Source organism: Notothenia rossii, assembly GCF_949606895.1.
Source record: "Notothenia rossii genome assembly, chromosome: 10".
Taxonomy (NCBI): domain Eukaryota; kingdom Metazoa; phylum Chordata; class Actinopteri; order Perciformes; family Nototheniidae; genus Notothenia; species Notothenia rossii.
Window position 1 is genome coordinate 48205743 of NC_136908.1, and position 17831 is coordinate 48223573.

Sequence of the window (17831 nt, forward strand, 5' to 3'; positions counted from 1 at the left end):
ATATTAAAAGATTCATAACACACTATCATTTAGTGGTATGCGGATATAGTTAATATTTAATGTATTCATCTTTATATACAATTAGTAATAGTAAACGTTTAAAGGTGTCCTTCTATACTAAATTATAATGTGTTAATCATATATTTAATTAAGTATGGTGCATGCTTAGCCCTCATTTTCTAGCATCAACCGGCTTAACTTGATAAACATCTGACAAATAACTGTCTGTCCTAACCCTGTGGTCTGATAGTTAATGAACCAACCTAGTTTTGGAACTGGTGCCAGAGGTTTGGCCCTTGGCCTAGAGCTTAGCTGTGCAGCTGGCTTGCCAAAGCAGGACAGTCAATAACCCACAAACACACAGGCCTCCTGCCGGCTTAGGATAGCCGCCGGCGAAGCTTCACCTCACCCAACCTTTGTCCCTCTAATCGGCCTACATTTGCTTGTATTGTAGTTTATCTCTAGTTTCTTATAGTATGTTTTGTGTGGACATTAAAATAAATGGGAATCTCATTGTTAACCGAAAAAGTATATCTAAACAGACTATTCTTATATTCTTATCTGCTTGATAGAATGTTTTTCCCTCTGGCTTGACATCTCACTTTTATTTCTTTTGACATCACCCGGTGTATATAAATAGTATGCTGAAAATGTCTCACTCAATGCAGATTTGATTGTCCTATTGAAAAGTAAAGTAGGTCAATTATTCAGTCATCATGTCAATACAAACAGAACCGTTCCCACTGCCCTGGTTTTACCACTGTTCGATGGTTGATGACCTCTGTTACCCTCTGGCCCTTATTTCCTTTTTGTTCTGGGGACGACACGAGTCATCAGTTTCCCAGCTCCCCTCTCTTTACTACTGGCTGCTGGTGTTCTTCAGGTGTGAAGATCTTTAAATTACAGGGCCCATTAACACACTATTTACATCCCTGTCTGATCTATGCCATTAAGGGATCAATAGCAGTTTGTTTAATTCATGCATTTATTCTTCTCTGTCTCTCTTTCTCTCTTTTTGTTTTTTAAATAAAAGGGATCTATATTTATAGATTCCTCCCGGAACGCACTGGCCTTTTCCTCTTGATTCCACCAGAGTGGTATGCTAACACATTTAGCTGTTTTACACCCTTGCATGTTGTGACTGAGTGAAATACATATTAACACGCATAGCACTTAAGAAAGACAGGTCTTTTGTTAGAATTAGGTCAGTAAACAAGTAGGTGGTCACGGTACCAACACTTAAAAGAGTGCCTGTTACCACAATCAAATAGCTATTGTTCATTTTGAGTGATTAAGTATGTACCACTGTTTCCTGGCCATGCTGTGCAACTATGTTCCATTAACAGCAGTTTATGGACCTTAGTAGTAATGGACATGCACTATTGATAATGGACTGTGGGAAGATTTTTCCGGGGTGCCATTCAGTGCTTTTTTCCATCCAAATGACTTCTATGTAAACAGCAACAGGGTGTTAACACATTTACCTTCTGCAGCTTGTCCTTTTTCTTATCTTCCCCTTTTGTGATTACCCTACATAAACATTAGGATGTCACCCTATTTTCTTTCTGTTTAGCGCTGTCCACACTGTCACCGCCCTCCACGAAACATTGACAGTGCTACTGATATGTTATTCCTGCTCTTGGCGAGTAAACAATTACATACCTATCAGCACACCGCACAGAATCTCACACCCGGACATATTTCAGGATCACTAAGGAGCCGAGCGACTTCTCTTCACATAGCTGTCATGGCTTGTTGCGACTCTGTCACACTAATGTTGTATTTATTACCCCTGTAGTAGTCGTCCGCTTATTTATTTTTGCCCAGGGCTCATATGTCTTCTTGGACAGTTTCATTCAGTTTGCAATTTAGCTTTGATTAATTATCTCCGCCCAACAGGAACACCTTCATGAGATATTGATTTTCGGTTGGAATCTGATCAAAGTTGTGGATGTACGTCTTACTCGGGGCTACAAATGTATCATTTAAAGGAACTCTGAGTGTCCACTTGGGAAAAAATGGTCCATATAATTCAACATGAGGGGCAGTATTGAGGGATGATGGACTTTTGTTGGATGGCGCCGCTCATACCCACAAATGGAGTTTTCACGCAAGACTGGGCTGAGAGCGGTGAGGCTGATCGGCCAGTGCTCAGCTTATTCTACTTAAATCCACATGTGCCCATGAGAAGGACAAACTGTCCTCTTCATGCCACATTCATGACTCTGAATTAAGTGTCCAGAGCCATTGCATTTTTTTTTTTAAGTCAATAGAGGAGACTTGGAATATGAATTAAGGTATAGAGAGTACCTGATTGATCTCTCTTCTTACCCCTTTTTCTCCCCACTTTGCACCTCTAGGCTTTGGGATCACTCAGTGCTTAAAGGAGGTTTGATCTCTTTGCCCGAGCACACAAAGGAACACACACACACACACACACACACACACACACACACACACACACACACACACACACACACACACACACACACACACACACACACACACACACACACACACACACACACTGCACACCTCCACATCACTTCTTCAATCTTCTCCAAGGCTCAGTTTGATGAATGGCTTATTCTGCTGGATGAGCAAAGGGCTATAGGTGCGAGTGACTTGAGTTTCTTTCTGTCTTTTTTTGTCTGACTTTCTTTCCGTCTATGTGCCTGTCTAGCTTGTTTTCTCGGAGTCACAGTGATTAGAGAGACGAACAGATAATATGACAGAGATAGAGTGGAAAGAGTGTTGCTTGTACTCTCTGTTACAGAAAGTTGTTTTGGCCTCACTTTTACCTTATCTTATCTGCGCTGCCATACGATATATTCATACACACACGCACCCATATTACTAATGCAAAGAACACTTCATCCCGTAACACTCAAGGAGGCGCAAACACACCCACATAAATATTATCCCTGGCATCATTTGACTTTAAAACTATTGATATATCCACTTTGAATTCATACACACAAGTATTTGAGAGAGCCAGACTAAGTGGCAGCCGCCTCTTTGTTGCCTAATGAGAATGAATGAAGACATGCCAAAACGTCTCCACCTGCCAGTCTGTTTCCCCGGTGTTCACTGCTTGCATCCGCACATTGCAGGGCCGTCTTTGACAAGCAACCACACACACACTTTCTCCCTCGCCTACCCACAGCCAGAAGTACTCTCTGTGTTTACCCCCCGTCTCTGCCTTTAAACTTTTACGACTAGTACCGGTAATTTGCAACATGCAAACCTAACTCTGTATGGTGATAACGGTGATCTCTGTAATTGGAATATGCTGTAAAATTCAGATTTAAATAGTGGCAGAGTTACCGTCAGCAATGATTGAAAGCTCTGACTGACAGATTAATCTTCTCTGCGCCTTGCATTATGTATATGCTTCTTTCTCCCGATGAGAAAATATGTAGCCGAGGCTGTATGCATAGAGCAATGCTTGAATTGGTCCTCTAGCATGTGCCAGGTTAGACCTCCTGGGGTTTTGGACTCACCAATGGACACATCCTGCTCTGGGTAACCTTTTGTTTTTTATGTATTAGCTTTTTTCCCTACAGGTACTCAAAATTGCGTTTGTTTGTGGTGATAAAAGAAAATCCCACTGCTTGCCAATTTTTAAATTGCCAGCCCACCGTCTTGTTTAATTTTCTTTTAGTGCAGGGTTTGGCTCTGACATGACGCGACACTTTCGCAGTCTTATTTTTTTGTTCACTTTCAAACGGCTAAGTGAATTAAATCTGCTGCAGTTTTAAAACATGCCCCCGGGCCAGGTTTCACTTCAATGGCACCAAATGCCTTTGTCTTGTGTACTCTTTATGGCTGCACATGTGTATGTGCCTGCACGCACACATGTGCATGGCTTTGTGTGTACGCATACTCTGTCTTTTTCTCTTATCCGTCCACTGTGTCGACACAATCCCAGCGTTTATGAGATTACCAGAGCCCATTTGTGTTCCGGCGGGAGCCATTTTGGCTCGGAGGAAGCCTCCGCTGGGAACCATCTGGGCTCTACTCAAAGCAGTTTCCACTCCGCCTCCCCTGTCCCCTCCACGTTGTGACCAAAGCTATTTACTTCAAAGGGCAGAGGAACTAAAATCCATGTGTGGGTTTTTATACAACTCTGAAATTCTGCCTTCAGATCTAATTCATGAGTTGTGCTCTCTCATTGCAATACAAATAAACACAAATAAATAACAGAAGGGATAATGGCAGAGGTAGCAGCAATGACAATTCACTGCATGAATTAAATTAAATGTCATTATACATATTTACACATTTTACAGAATACAACATTTAAATACAAAAAAACGTGTGTTCATAAATAGATGCTAAAAGTAACCATAGATGCCACATAAATCCAGCCAGTTGTGATGTATATAAAAGATGGTCATGGGTTGGAATAACCCTTAATTGAGTTTTATTTTACGTTTGATACATCTATTGACTATTTCCTTGACCTATCATTTATTCTATAGATCATAGCAGTGCACTTTAATAATGTATCCTTTATCTTACAATGTATAACCAGAATAGGAATCAAGACACTTCATAGCTACATATCTGTTATCACACACTAGTATCAATCTGCAATCCTCTCATGGATCATTGATGTTATTCTGCCAGTGAAAGATTGGGCATCCACTTTCTTTTTATGAATGAATTTGGCCTTTTTAATTTAGCGTCTGCCCTCTCTGTGACCATGCTACCATTTGTCAATCATGTCATTTCATTTGGTTTTCCAGTATATTACTGACATCCCTCAGTAGGCCTCTCTGTTATTATTAATGCTGTGTGCACACACGCTACCCCTCTAGTCATAATGTGCTGGATGGCAGTATGTGGTAAATGAGGTTTTCCCTTTAAGTGGTCTGGGGGAAAAAAGACTAACTTGTTTGATTATGATCGAAACACGTCTGTGATGCCAATAATTTAACTTGGACTATTCTTTACCCCTCTCTCGTCATCTCTGGCTGTCACATGTTTACATCTGACCCCATAAAGTGTGATTGATAAGACTCGTCCTGCTGGGTGATTTCTCCGTATGGTTGTGACATTCATCACATTTATCTAGTTGGTACAGGACAATTCTATTTTCCTCAAGCAAACGCACACAGATAGAGAGGAAGAATATTGCCTTGACCTCAAGATAGCTTCTGCACCAACACTGAAATCTCTAAAATGATTTCAGACGGATTGTAAATTATCTTCAATGTGGAAGCAAACAGTTGACATACTTTCCCCTATAATCTATGATTCCATTTCTAGTTGCCATGGTGTCGACAATTATCACCTAGTGAATGGTTGTTAGCCCTTGCATGCTAAACAAAAGGCTGATCAGAGGTCAGAAATATTCCACTTGTTCTACAAAGAGAGATATAATTATCTATATAATATATTGGCGCATTCAATGTGCAAACGAGGTTGTCATTATCTTTTACATAACAATTTTATATTGCCATTTTTCTGAGTATTGTGTGTAGCTGTGTGTTTTGAATTGTCTGCCTGCGTGGTAGTTGGTGACAGTTAAGTTGGTTCCAGCCATTCTAGCCTTTTTCAAACTCTCGCCCACTTTTGACATTTGGGTGCTCCGAGGACCAGTGCAGCTCTAATAGCCTAGTTATATAACCACTTCTGCACTTAGAGACAAAGAGAGATGAAATGGGGTGAGTATCTGAGAAAGCAGTGAGGGCAAGAGAAGGAGAGTCAGAGAAAGGCGAGTATACGAAGGCAGATGAGGTATGAGTGGACTTAGATTGTATCATGGTCAGGACCTGGGAGGCTAACGTCCTAGCTGCTCTTGTGACTTGGAGCCTTTACAGTTCTTTTTGCATGTCAGGGAAAGCAACAATACTTATTAATAAAGCAATTACATTTTTTTTTTTTTTTGAAAACCACTACTTTTTTACATGACAAATCAGACGGTTGTTTTTGTAGCCATGCTGCATGGATGTGCCATTATACCAAGAAGTGTGATATTGAGCATATCAAATCTCACATTATTTTTGACCAAATAATTGATATTGATATTGTGAACATACTGTAGGGTTTCCTATGGGTGATATTGGTGAGATGTTTGATAAATCATCAGTAATGGGATATAATGACCTTGTCCTTAAAGACAAAACATACAAAAACTGCTCTGCTGTACTGTATCAAACACTTATGCCTTCAATACAATATTTAGTCTCACAACCTCAATATTAGTATATTGTCTAGCCCCAGTACTAATTGCTCTGCTGTACTGTATCAAACACTTATGCCTTCAATACAATATTTAGTCTCACAACCTCAATATTAGTATATTGTCTAGCCCCAGTACTAATTGTGGTTGCAATGGAAACATTCACCTTTTTCCACATTGCTGTTGGCCTTATATAAATAGATCCAGAAAGTTTGAATATATGTACGTCGCTGCTATATGCCTAAGTTGTCAGTTTTGAGCTTAATAATAGAACCCATTATACATTCATTAATCAAAGCGTTTTACTTTAGTTCTGAACAAGGCAGAGCAGTTTACTAACTTAATTCCTCTCAGATTTCCCTGGTGGCTGCCGGGCTGAGTAGTGCGAGTCTTAATCGCTTGACTTCTTCCTATCTCTTCAGCACACCTGCCCTCTCACTTTCTCGCTGACTGAGGCTTTAGGGTAGGAAAAAAAAAATCGATTGATTTTTCTTTTCTCTTCTCTTCCCGGTCGTCCATCACTTATGAAACAAAATGTAATGAATAGATAATTAGCCTGAATAGGCAGAATGTGGTTATAGTCCATCGTGGGAAATGTTGGGAGATCTTTCCTACTTTGTCAGCAGGGTTAGCTATTTCAGTGCCCTCATTTGTTAACCCGAGGGGAATTGCAACTTCGCTGTCACTAATTGCAAATGATTTACATTACAGAAAAAAAGTAGGATGGCAATATTTAGAGTCTTAATTAAGGTTGAAGTGCATACGCAACAATAATTTAAAGCTACTCACACTGTTTTTGTGCAGGCCCTGGGGTTTCTACACTTACTCTTAGGGCTTGCAAATTAAAACAGAAGTTACTTCTATTAAAAACTGGCTGAAGCGCTTCTTTAGGAATGTCAAGGGCACTATGTGCACCAAGACAGGAGGCCACTTCTGGGTGTTTGTGTCAAAAGAATGTGCCATTCTAGTCAAAACTAGATACCACTAATTAGTAGATCCACAACAGAAGAGTGAAGTGGGATATGTGTGTGTGCTACCAAATCAATACAGCGCTCACAGGCCTCTGTGGATGAGTCTATTTAAAAACAGTGGTGTCTCCTCACAGGAGTCCCCCAGCCCCCACCTTCCCTTCATTGCTGTAATTGAATCTCAAACCTAATCTTGGACACAGAACATTAACTTGTCCTCTTTTTCATCCTCTCCTTCCCTCCCCCTCACTTGTGTTCCAGGTGGAAGTTGAAGTGGAGAGCATGGACAAAGCCGGAAACTTCATTGGCTGGCTGCACATCGAGGGTTTGAATCTGTCAATTGCGCTGGTAGAAGGCGCTCTGTCCAAGATTCACTTCACAGCCGAGCGCAGCAACTACTACAAAACCCTGGTCTCAGCAGAGGAGGCCTGCAGAGAGAGGAAAGAGAAGGTAAGTCTCTTTTAGATGCTGCCACATCCGAATTAAACAAAGTGATGACTGCTCTCCTGACTGATATAAAAGTCTTTATAAGTAAAAGAAGCATTTATTTACTCACATTCATTAAAGGAAGACTGGGACATGTTTATCATTTTAAAGAGAAAGGGCCTCAAGATATATTTCTCTCTTAGCATTATTATCAGGCATCAGCTATGATGTCATGTTTCTCAGCCACAGCAGCAGCCTGGGTTAGCAGATCAGGATTTATTTTGCTGCCTCCCTGATCTATGGTGTCCCAGGTCTGGCTGTCTGTGAACATATTTTAGTCTGAGCTGCATAAAACTGGCTCTAGTCAGGGTGTGGTTCATTTCTTGCATGCCGAACAACACATCTCCTCTTATTAGAGCTGTACCCGAATATTCGTTCGTTGGAGTACTATTCAGGTTTCAATTTCGTTATTCGGATATTCGTTTTTTTTTTTTTAAATGTATTGAAATCTCCAATATCAGCGTAAGAGCTTGTGCCTCTTCAGGGGGTACTAACACTTAACCATAAACGTTATTGTTTACTTTCTCCGTCTTATGTAGATATTTTTTTTTCTCCATTAATCTCTGTCACGTTGTTTCCATAGCAATGACAACTTCCTGTCAACTGTGCTAACTCTCCTTCAACATAAAAGCATGTCCATACAAAATAGAAAGCCAAGCCAAATTACACTTAAGACATATACAACTGCAACGAAAGTAACAGACACAATGCAATATCCTTTTCAATTTCAAAGAATATTCGTTGCTGATCACTACCGAATATCCGGAGCCCGGAAAATGGTATTCGGGACAGAACTACCTCTTATATAATTCACTGGACCAGCTTAGCCGTTTATTAGAAGAGGAAGTCTACAGGGTGATCAGAACTGAGGAGAGAAAAACATAAATAACGATTTGTTGCAGTTAATGTTGGCAAAATGTTAATTTAGCTTTAGCTTCTTTTGGCATTCCGAACTTCAACAAATCCCTAAACGGCAACTTTACTATTATCGCTAATAAACATCTACATCCGGGATGTCCAAACTACGGCCCAGGGGCCAACTGCGGCCTGTGGTTCATTTAAAAAAGTTTAAGGGAATATGGCCCACACATAAACCTTGTGCCTGTCTTATATTTGACTTCACAAATATATTTGTCAAAATACATTTCAAAGTATTCATGTATTCATGAGCCACATTTTCAAATAAAGTCACTCAATTAAAGTTGAAAATATTTTCTAACAATAAGCTCAATAACTTATTTACATAACAGGCTTGAAATATAACCTTCTCCTCTTATGATATGCTTATGTGAGGCTTCTGTTTGAAGGTATGAGCTGCCAGCCGGTTTTGATAAATGAAATTAATGAAATGAAACCCTATGGAGAGCTGTGATGTAGGCTGTTTTTTTCAGTTAACATTTGATTGATATTGCCAATTCCTAACTGGACTTATGAGGCAGTATATCTCACCTCTTGTGAGTGGCCCAGCCCTTCGTTTATGTTTCTGTATGTGGCCCTCAGTAATAAACGTGAGGACACCCCTGTTCTACACACTGCCCTTGTCAAAGGCAAAGCCCATCCCCCCTATCAGCATGACAGCCAATTAGGACAGGTGGCGACTTGACCTTTAGCTACCATTAAAACAAAAATATGCTTTTTTCCCTCAAAAAACCTCCCCAAATAAAGGTAATATATCTAGCTTGAGAATCATGAGAATAACCAACATTTTGTCGTGCACTTATAGCATGCTGGCCATTCCTTTAGTCAGAGCTACCAAAATGTGGAAATGCTCCATCTGAGCTGGAGAATAGCCACATATTTCCCCATTATCATTGAAGCTTGCTTTCCACAATGGGAGTCCTTTGATGGATGGAGGCCTCTCACACACTGATCCTGATCTCGCCCTGCATTTTCATTATGGCTCCACGAGTCGCCCTGCCAGATGCATGAAGTGCCTGGCCAGCTGTCATCCTTGTCCTCTCTATCTCTGTAACGCATTTCTTTCATCCTCTCTCTCCCTCTCGCCTCTTCTTTCATTCTCTCTCTTCCACTCGCTTGTACCTTAAGTATATACAAATGCCTCTTCTCCACATTTAAACGTGATGTATTGCTGCAGCCGAGAAGGGGCTGTGTTTCTTTTTCCCTCCACTGAATCCATCATGTTCATTGTCAAGAGTTCCTACTCACCTTTCATGCTCCTCGCCTCCCTTTTTCTTACAGATACTCTCCCTCTGTGAATTAAAGAGCTTAAGTTCTTGAGTGTTGCACAGGTGAACTTTTTATCTGGATTTCCCCCCAACAAATAATATATTTTTAGCCCACCGACCATGCCACTTTGAATACAACCGCAGCAAGAAGGCCTGTTCCTGCCACCTCTGATCAAAATGTCACTACAAGCTTTCCCTTTGCACGGATTGACTTTCACCACAAGGTTCCGACTTAAGCTAACCTGAGTGTGGACAGGACAGAGAGGCAACACAACACAACACAACAGGCCTGAGTAGACCCGACAGATGGTGATTATGTTTGAAGTTAGTTTGCCACCAGTGCACAAATCAACCACAGCCTGATTTAACTGTGTGTGTGTAGTGGAGAGTGTGTTGTTTCAATGGAACACAGGGACATTGTATGTATGTGTGAATTGATAGTATGCAGCTCGGAGGCAGAAGATGTGAGACTTGTTGTTCTAATTAACCCGTAGAGACCGTTTCCAGAAAAGCTGAGAGCTTGGCAATTTCTTCCCTATGTTTTTCTCTTTTGAAGTCGTGGCTGGTCTTTGTCTATGTGTAGGCTGAGGCTAGGTAGGGCTGATTGCTTCTCCTCCCACCTCTCTTCCCCTTTTGTCTTTGCCATTTCTTTATTGGCCCTACGGCTGTGGATATGGAAGACATCAGCGGTACTGCTGCGTCAGGCGTCCCTGCGAGAAAACACAGTTGTTGTAATGAAGTGGACTCAGAGGGTGTGTGTACGCACTCACACGCGCTCATTAAAGAAAACTTTGCGTCGGTGGTCCAACCGGGACCCGGGACAACAAGGGGGATTGAGGCTTTTCTGCAGTAGCATCCTGAACCAAAACTGCTTAGTTCGAGTGACTTAAGTGAATATGAGTTTTTGCTACAAGGAGACCAATGGGACAAAGTGATTGTGTTCTAAATGAAGAATTCCAAAGGGTTTAAAGAAGAGTCTTTTGGAGAGCTCAGCATATTTTCATCTTGCACATCAGCATCTCTTGGAGCAACATTTGGTACCAGTCCTCACAGCAAACACGTGCAGAAGGCTCAAAGTGTAGGCCTGGGCACATTGATAATTCTGTTTGCCATTTTGTTTATTTATGGCTATTGTTTTTCATAAGTCTCTAAAGCGCGTCGCACTGTCAGAACCAATTGTATTTCGTTAACGTTTTAGCTACATGACAGACCCAGAACACTTTATTCACTTAATTCATGTTGTTTTAACAATGAGTCGGTTGTTGCCAAGCAATGCTCATGCGCTCTTCTCAAATCTCTTGCCTGGTTTGTGTAAAGCAGTCTTGTGTGTATATGGATGCTCTGAGGGGTGGAAAAACAAATTCTTGCTTACCAGGCATCTCTGTAAACAAGGCTTGTTGCAAAAACACTGCATTTTGTCTTTGTAATATGAGACGGCTCATTGCAGCGATTCATATGATGTTCTAGTATTCCCATGCTGCAGCTGCGGGAAATGCATTTGACATGATAGCGGCAGTTTGGCACAAAGTGCATTGGGAGAAGAGATTTAAACTGCAGAGACATTATTTAAGTTCCCCTTAGACTGAACATGTGTCAATGGTTCATATTTGGTCGTGCCTCAAAGGGTATTTATTTCCTTCTGAAAATTCCCAAACAAAATCAAATGGAATAAGAAGGTGGGATAACCATTGGGAATCCATTTACATGTATTATTTACTCTTGGTTCTTCTCTTCCAGCTTTTAACAGTCCTCCAATGTTGAATGCATGTGTATTTCCCAGCATACATCTACTTGAAAGAACAGCAACCCTAATAGCTGTAAGCAGGCAGCAGAAGGAAACATGCAAGTAATTGGAGTGGCCTAATTATGACGAGGTGAGTCAACAATCAGCCCTCAATAATAACCAGAGTGCGCTTTCTGCTGAGCAAGGTTGTTTTTTGTTGCTGTAATTACCCAACCTTGAAGGATATTAACACACTCCGATGGGTCTCGGAGTGGGAGAGAGGAAGTCGGAAAAGAGAGTGAATGTAGAAGGAATGAGGATATGACAACCCCTGTTAAAGATATTTCATGTCACAGGATTTCCTCCTTTCATCTCTGCCCGCCCCTTTCCTTCAGTCCTTATCAGCCTGCATCACAGACCACTTTCTCCCTCTTCACCTCTTTAGTGGTCTCACATCCTTGCCCACCCTCTCTACTTTCCCCCCTTTATACCCTCCCCTCATTCAATTAATCATCTCTAAATGCCTTCTTATTAACCGGATTAATGTCTTCTCAGATTCCCAGTGTCATGCCCTTGTTCACCTCAGTTGCTTTTTGCATCGTAGAGGACAGTTCATTCTTTGGCATGGTCATGCTTTTTGAGAGAAAAAAAACGCTCTGAAGCATAAACCTGGGACCCGTTGATGCCGTTCTCTATACTTCACCCGTCCATCAACGACACTCGTCAAAGCATTTGAAGCGGCATCGTTTTGACATTGAGCGCGGTGACGTGTCCTTGGCGGAGCCTGATTGAAGTACATAATCTTGTTTCAGCTTTCTCTGTTTTTTTTTGGGTAGAATCCAAAGTTGCATTCCGGCAGACTTTGCCCAAGGGCCTGTTCACAAGTACACACCAAACACATGACTCGGACAAACCTATTTTGTACGACAAACCCAGACAGCCCTTTTTTTTGCTGTGATTGGCTGACTTACATTGTGAGCATGTTTGATTATATCTGTACGTTGCAATTTGTACCCCTTTTTAGAATGCAGTCACCTCAGGTTCACAATCTCAAGGGTCAAGCAACTAGCCTCGTAAACCAAACAAATTTCCATTAAACCAGAAATCCCCAACCGAACCGCTTTTTAATGGAATATTCCTAGTGTTTTCAAATAGTGTGCAAAAAGCGACGTGTCGCTGTCCTCCCATCTAAGCTGTGTCTTCTCACCAGTCAGCACATCACACACCTGGCTAAACAGGAACACGCTGTGGATGAATCAAGATAATTGGGCTTTTAGCAAAGCTAATAGGCTTGTGACTCGGAGTATAGGCAGGAGGAAGTTCAACTCTTGTCGACTGTTTTTACTCTTAAGGATTAGCTATGGTTGGAGTTCTTTTCTGTTCCAATTATATCATTTGTATGAAAATCTACTCTGTATTGTATGGCTTTCGAAGAGCGATTTGCATTCGGGACATTTAGAAGAAACATGTTATTTGTACAATGTAAGACCATTTTGTGTCACGCATGTGGCATGTCGATTCAATCTTATGTAAATAGTGAACGCAGAATTAGCCTACATACAAGCAGCCTTGTTTGGTTTCCATGGATGACAATCCCTTTTCTATTAATACCATGCTCAGTGCTTTCCTAAGCCCCGCAGACATTGAAACGTTTTCAGGGTTGCAATCTTTTTCTCTTTCCCCTCCCATTTTTCTTGGCATCTCATAGTGAAATAACCTGTGGCAGTCACCAAGCAATATCATGGGAAGTTGCCGGGGATTATTATTAAAGTATCTCATCTATGGAGGCTTCAAGTGAAATAACAAAGTAAATTTGACTCTGTTCCTAACTCTACCCTCTGGGTCTCCAATTTAGATCTATTCTAGCCAAATCCCATGGCTACTCCTGTAAATTACTTTCTCTTAACTTTACCCAGTTTGGTGTCAGTCCCTGGCCGTCCTCGTACCGCAGAGAGATTTTGGGCAAACATGAAATCATTAATGTTATTGCTTTATAAATTGCATCAGGCTTTGTGGAGAATTGAGCCTTAATGGCACTCCAAGGCAAACAGGATGATTGCACCTGTATTACCATTCCTGTCATCCCTCTCTCCTGTCTCTTCCATTCATTGCCTAATGCTGTAATTGTCTCCTTGTGAGTAAACAAATGCAGGCCCCATGGTGTTGAGACTGGAACAACGTCCATGACATGGCCAATCACAGAAAGTGATATTCGATTAATGACCGAGCGAGATACCGGTCGGGTCCATTTGATAGGAAACAGGACTGACAGCTGAGGAAACTGCCTCTCTTGCAGGATGGGATAAAAATGCCCCAGCTGCATTTGAAGACATTTAGGAGTTAGTTTTTACTTTCATTCTTTGCTGACGTTTTAAGATTCACCGGCTACTTTTTAGATTTCTTGGGCACCACACCTTTTCATCACAGAAATGTCTGGGTCGTTTTTTGTAAATTAAGATGACATGGTTTAAAGGTGGTTGGAAGCTCCTTTAAAATGTCTCCTTGATAAAACATTATACCCAGAAATGTGTATTTGCTTCTCCTGGCGTATTTCTCTGCTATACATCGTGCCCTGAAGATTGGATTTGGATAATGGGAATTACTTAATATAGTGCAATATATCTTGCAGCTTTGGTTATATTCTCAGGATCGCAGCTTGTTTGCATTTGCTCCATTCTTCTGTGGAATGCTTTCGAATCAGTGGATTAAAAAGAAAGACACTTTGTCTGCTCATATCATTCTAAGTCAGTCTATCTCCCTTATCTTAGTCTGATAAACCTGGACTTCTGTCAGCTCAGGTTTTTGTGTTTCCTTCTTGTGTGTCCGTTTTTCCTCAAGTGGAGGGGCCTCAAATGTAAGCTGAAGCCTCTCAGCAAACACATTGCGTGCACCCTGCAGACTCTGCATTATGCAGGTGTTAAAACAGCTGATTCATGGTAACAACTGTCACAACACCCATGTTGTGCATCTATAACTGACAGTAACTCAAGTTTAGAGGCTTTTATTGTCATGTGTGCATAGCTACAATGTAGTTCCAAATCTGCAAATTAAGTTAAGTTATGTAATAAATGTAGTGGAGTTAAATACATATTTACCTCTGAATTGTAGTGCGGTAGAAGCTACGGAGTAGCATAAACTGTAAATACTCAAATATAAGTACCTCAACATTTTACTTAAGTACAGTACTTGAGTAAATGTGATTGGGTACTTTACACCTTTGATTATTATAACATCTTCTACATATAAAGTCCCTAAAATGTTATATTTAGCTGATACCTCTGTTTATATTTCAGTTCTCATGAGTATCGTCTCTCTAGTGATAGTTTTAAGAAGATATATCAAAGTGTCAGCTGTGTGCAGAGACCCTTTCAAATACCAGAAAACAAATGGGAGAATAAAACGGTGTCAGTGGCAGCATTTAGCTCAGCCATCACAAAGATGGAGTGCCTGGAGAATCATTATGTCACTGGTGATTTGCATTTTTCTGCCCTTTAGGAGATGAGTGGTTAAAACTGAGCCAAAAGTCACAGTACATCACTTCACCTATGGGCAATCTATCTGTGCTCGGCTTGCCTGTTTTTCTAATATATCCTCCTCAGTAGAACATAGTCAAATAGCCACTAAACTCCACAGCTTGGCTTCTCTTTGGACCAACATTATCTGGTCGGCTCACTTTAACAATGGCTGTAAGTAGAAGTGAAAAGTTCAGTACAGTTGACAACTCAACTGTAGTGACATCATGTTTGTACCAGCATGCCTCTTTTAAAAACAATGATATCTATGTTAATTGGCTTTAAGCAGAATACTATTACATCCAATGCTGCTGCAATGTAAGTCTGTTTGTTTAGGATTTGGCAATATAGTATATATTATATCAATATAAACGGATTACCAGTAATAACAATGTTATATATTGCTGTAAGCAAGGCATCATATTGTCATAAAAATCGAATTTTGGGAAAACTGTCACATTCTAAAGAACACATTTCCATATGCATTACATTTGACTTTAAGAAAGTTGACCCTTTATTGCGCAATCATTACAGATAGAACTATATTTGTACTTCTCATATCCAACGCCATAGCACTAATTTTTGTGCAATTTATTTTTGGTTAAACTTTTCTTGTGTGTATTTATAAGTTGGCTTTCTAAAATAGTGTAATTTCCAATTTTTTTTGTTATGTATTAATGTATGTATCGTATCATTAAAGAAATAATACTGGCATTATTTAATCAAAACTCTTTCACAATCCAGTGAATTTAGAATGAAATAAGGAAGAGCTTCCAGTGCTGAGTAGCGCCCTATAAGGCAGCAGGATAAAAGCTCTCCTTGGCTCGGGGGATCCGGTCCAGCTCTGGAAATCATCAACACATTCAGTGAGGGAACGTTTGGCCCCATTGCCAGCGTGTCAATACACAAGCATGATGAAGGTTGCAAGGTTTGTTGGCAAGTGTTAAAGGACAGCGGGATCCCAGCAAGGGGACATCATTGCCTGCAGGGGACCACAATGGGAGAGGTGACCCGTGTGAGACCTCACATCTCTGGAAAATAGATGAAGGACTGTAATACACCACACAGTCCCAGGTTCCACTTCGTGTGTGTGCAGTGTTGCTTCACATTCTCATATGTACAGATGTGTGTGACGGCATACATTTCTCTACAGTTTGTTTACTACTGTTTGCGTGTGTGTGCTCCTGACTTCATCTTTCTTCTCTACACTGCGTGCACAAACCTACACACAACAAAAGTAGCTGACCTTGGCTCTTTCATATGGCTAAAAGATTACATAATATGATTCTCAGTGCGCTGTGTACACACACACACACACACACACACACACACACACACACACACACACACACAGTTAGGTTGCAGATGGAGGGAGGCGGCACATGTGCACACGGCATACTCTCACTGTCTCTCTCCTGCTTACTCAAACACACATTGAGCATGTGCAGTCGGACAGTGCACACACACACACTCTCCGATGACACCCCCCCCCCCTTCACTGTAGACGCCAAGCTGGACCCTCGGTGCCCTGAGGCAAAGAGACAGAAAGACAGAGAAAGAGATCAGTGGACCCAGTGATGTGTGTGTTATTTACACCCCAACCCGCAGTCCTCCTCTCTCCCTCTTTCTGTCTTCATCCTCTTTTCCCCCAGTTCCAAGTTGCAGATTCAGCAGTATGTCAGCTCCACTCGCAGTCTTGTGAATACACATGCAAAAAATGTTTCCCCGTCTTTATCCACTTCCTTCTCCAGCTCGCGCGGTGCATTCGTGCACACGGAAGTTACCTGCAAACTGACGCATTGAAAATACGCTATGATGATCCAACAACTTAAAAAGTCTAAGACACACACCCAATGAAGCGAGTCCGTCTCAGCAGTCTCACCTTCTGCACGCTAAATTATACATTTGCATGAGTTCCAGGATTACACGCTGACTTTGAGAAAATGTCATCTGAAAAATGCATCCAGCCTCAAGGACATCAGGACAATCCTGAGGAACACACACACACTCTCGGATGAGATATTCTACTTGATGAAGCACATAAACAGGAAGTAGGCCTTTTGGAACATTCTGTCTATGTTGTGCACACTGCTGCCTTGTCCATTGTTCAGTTTTTTGTATAGTGTTGTTGGTGTAGTTCCTTTAACTTACATTAGTATGCATATGATCTTGTGTTTCTATGCATTTGGCTGTATGTCCTTGGCCTTGTCCCTCCCAATCTCCAGTCATGCACATGGATTCTTGCGGGCTCTTAGCAGAGGTCCTCAGGGGCAGGTTTGAGGCTGCCTCTGGTTCATCAGTGCAGAAAAACTCAGTCAGTCTCTCCCCTTAGCCCCACCCCCACCTAACTGCACGACACCCCCCCCATTCACCCGGCTCTCTGGATGAACGGGCTGAGGCCACAGGAGGAGAAAGATGTCTGAAAAGATGGTGAAATGCTGGCAGAGAGCATAATGTGATACGACATAGTGTGTTGCATTATGGCTGATTAACACGTAGCCCCGCCAACACAAAACACAAACCCCCAGGTGTCCCCACACACCTTTCTCCGTCCCCCCTGCATCTTATATCTTGGGACTTCCCTTTTTTACTCCATCTCTCCTCTGCCCCAATTCCTCCCCTGTCTCTGCTGCTGAATGCGAGTGTGAAGGACATGCACTGACTGGAGTTGGGCTGGCGGATTATTCATTCTTTCTTTTTTGGCTCATCCCTCCTGGGACACTGTAAGGAGACACTTTTCCACTCGGTTTGCTGAGGACTGGTTGT

At 41.5% G+C, this 17831-nt stretch overlaps 1 protein-coding gene across 1 annotated transcript in view; it reads left to right on the forward strand.

The window, feature by feature from the left end:
* snd1 (staphylococcal nuclease and tudor domain containing 1) overlaps positions 1 to 17831 on the forward strand; it is a 180094-nt gene that overhangs the window by 110541 nt on the left and 51722 nt on the right. Inside the window, exon 17 of the mRNA XM_079656361.1 lies at positions 7420 to 7608. Coding sequence (XP_079512487.1) covers positions 7420 to 7608 — 189 coding nt within the window. The remainder of the gene's footprint in view (positions 1 to 7419; positions 7609 to 17831) is intronic.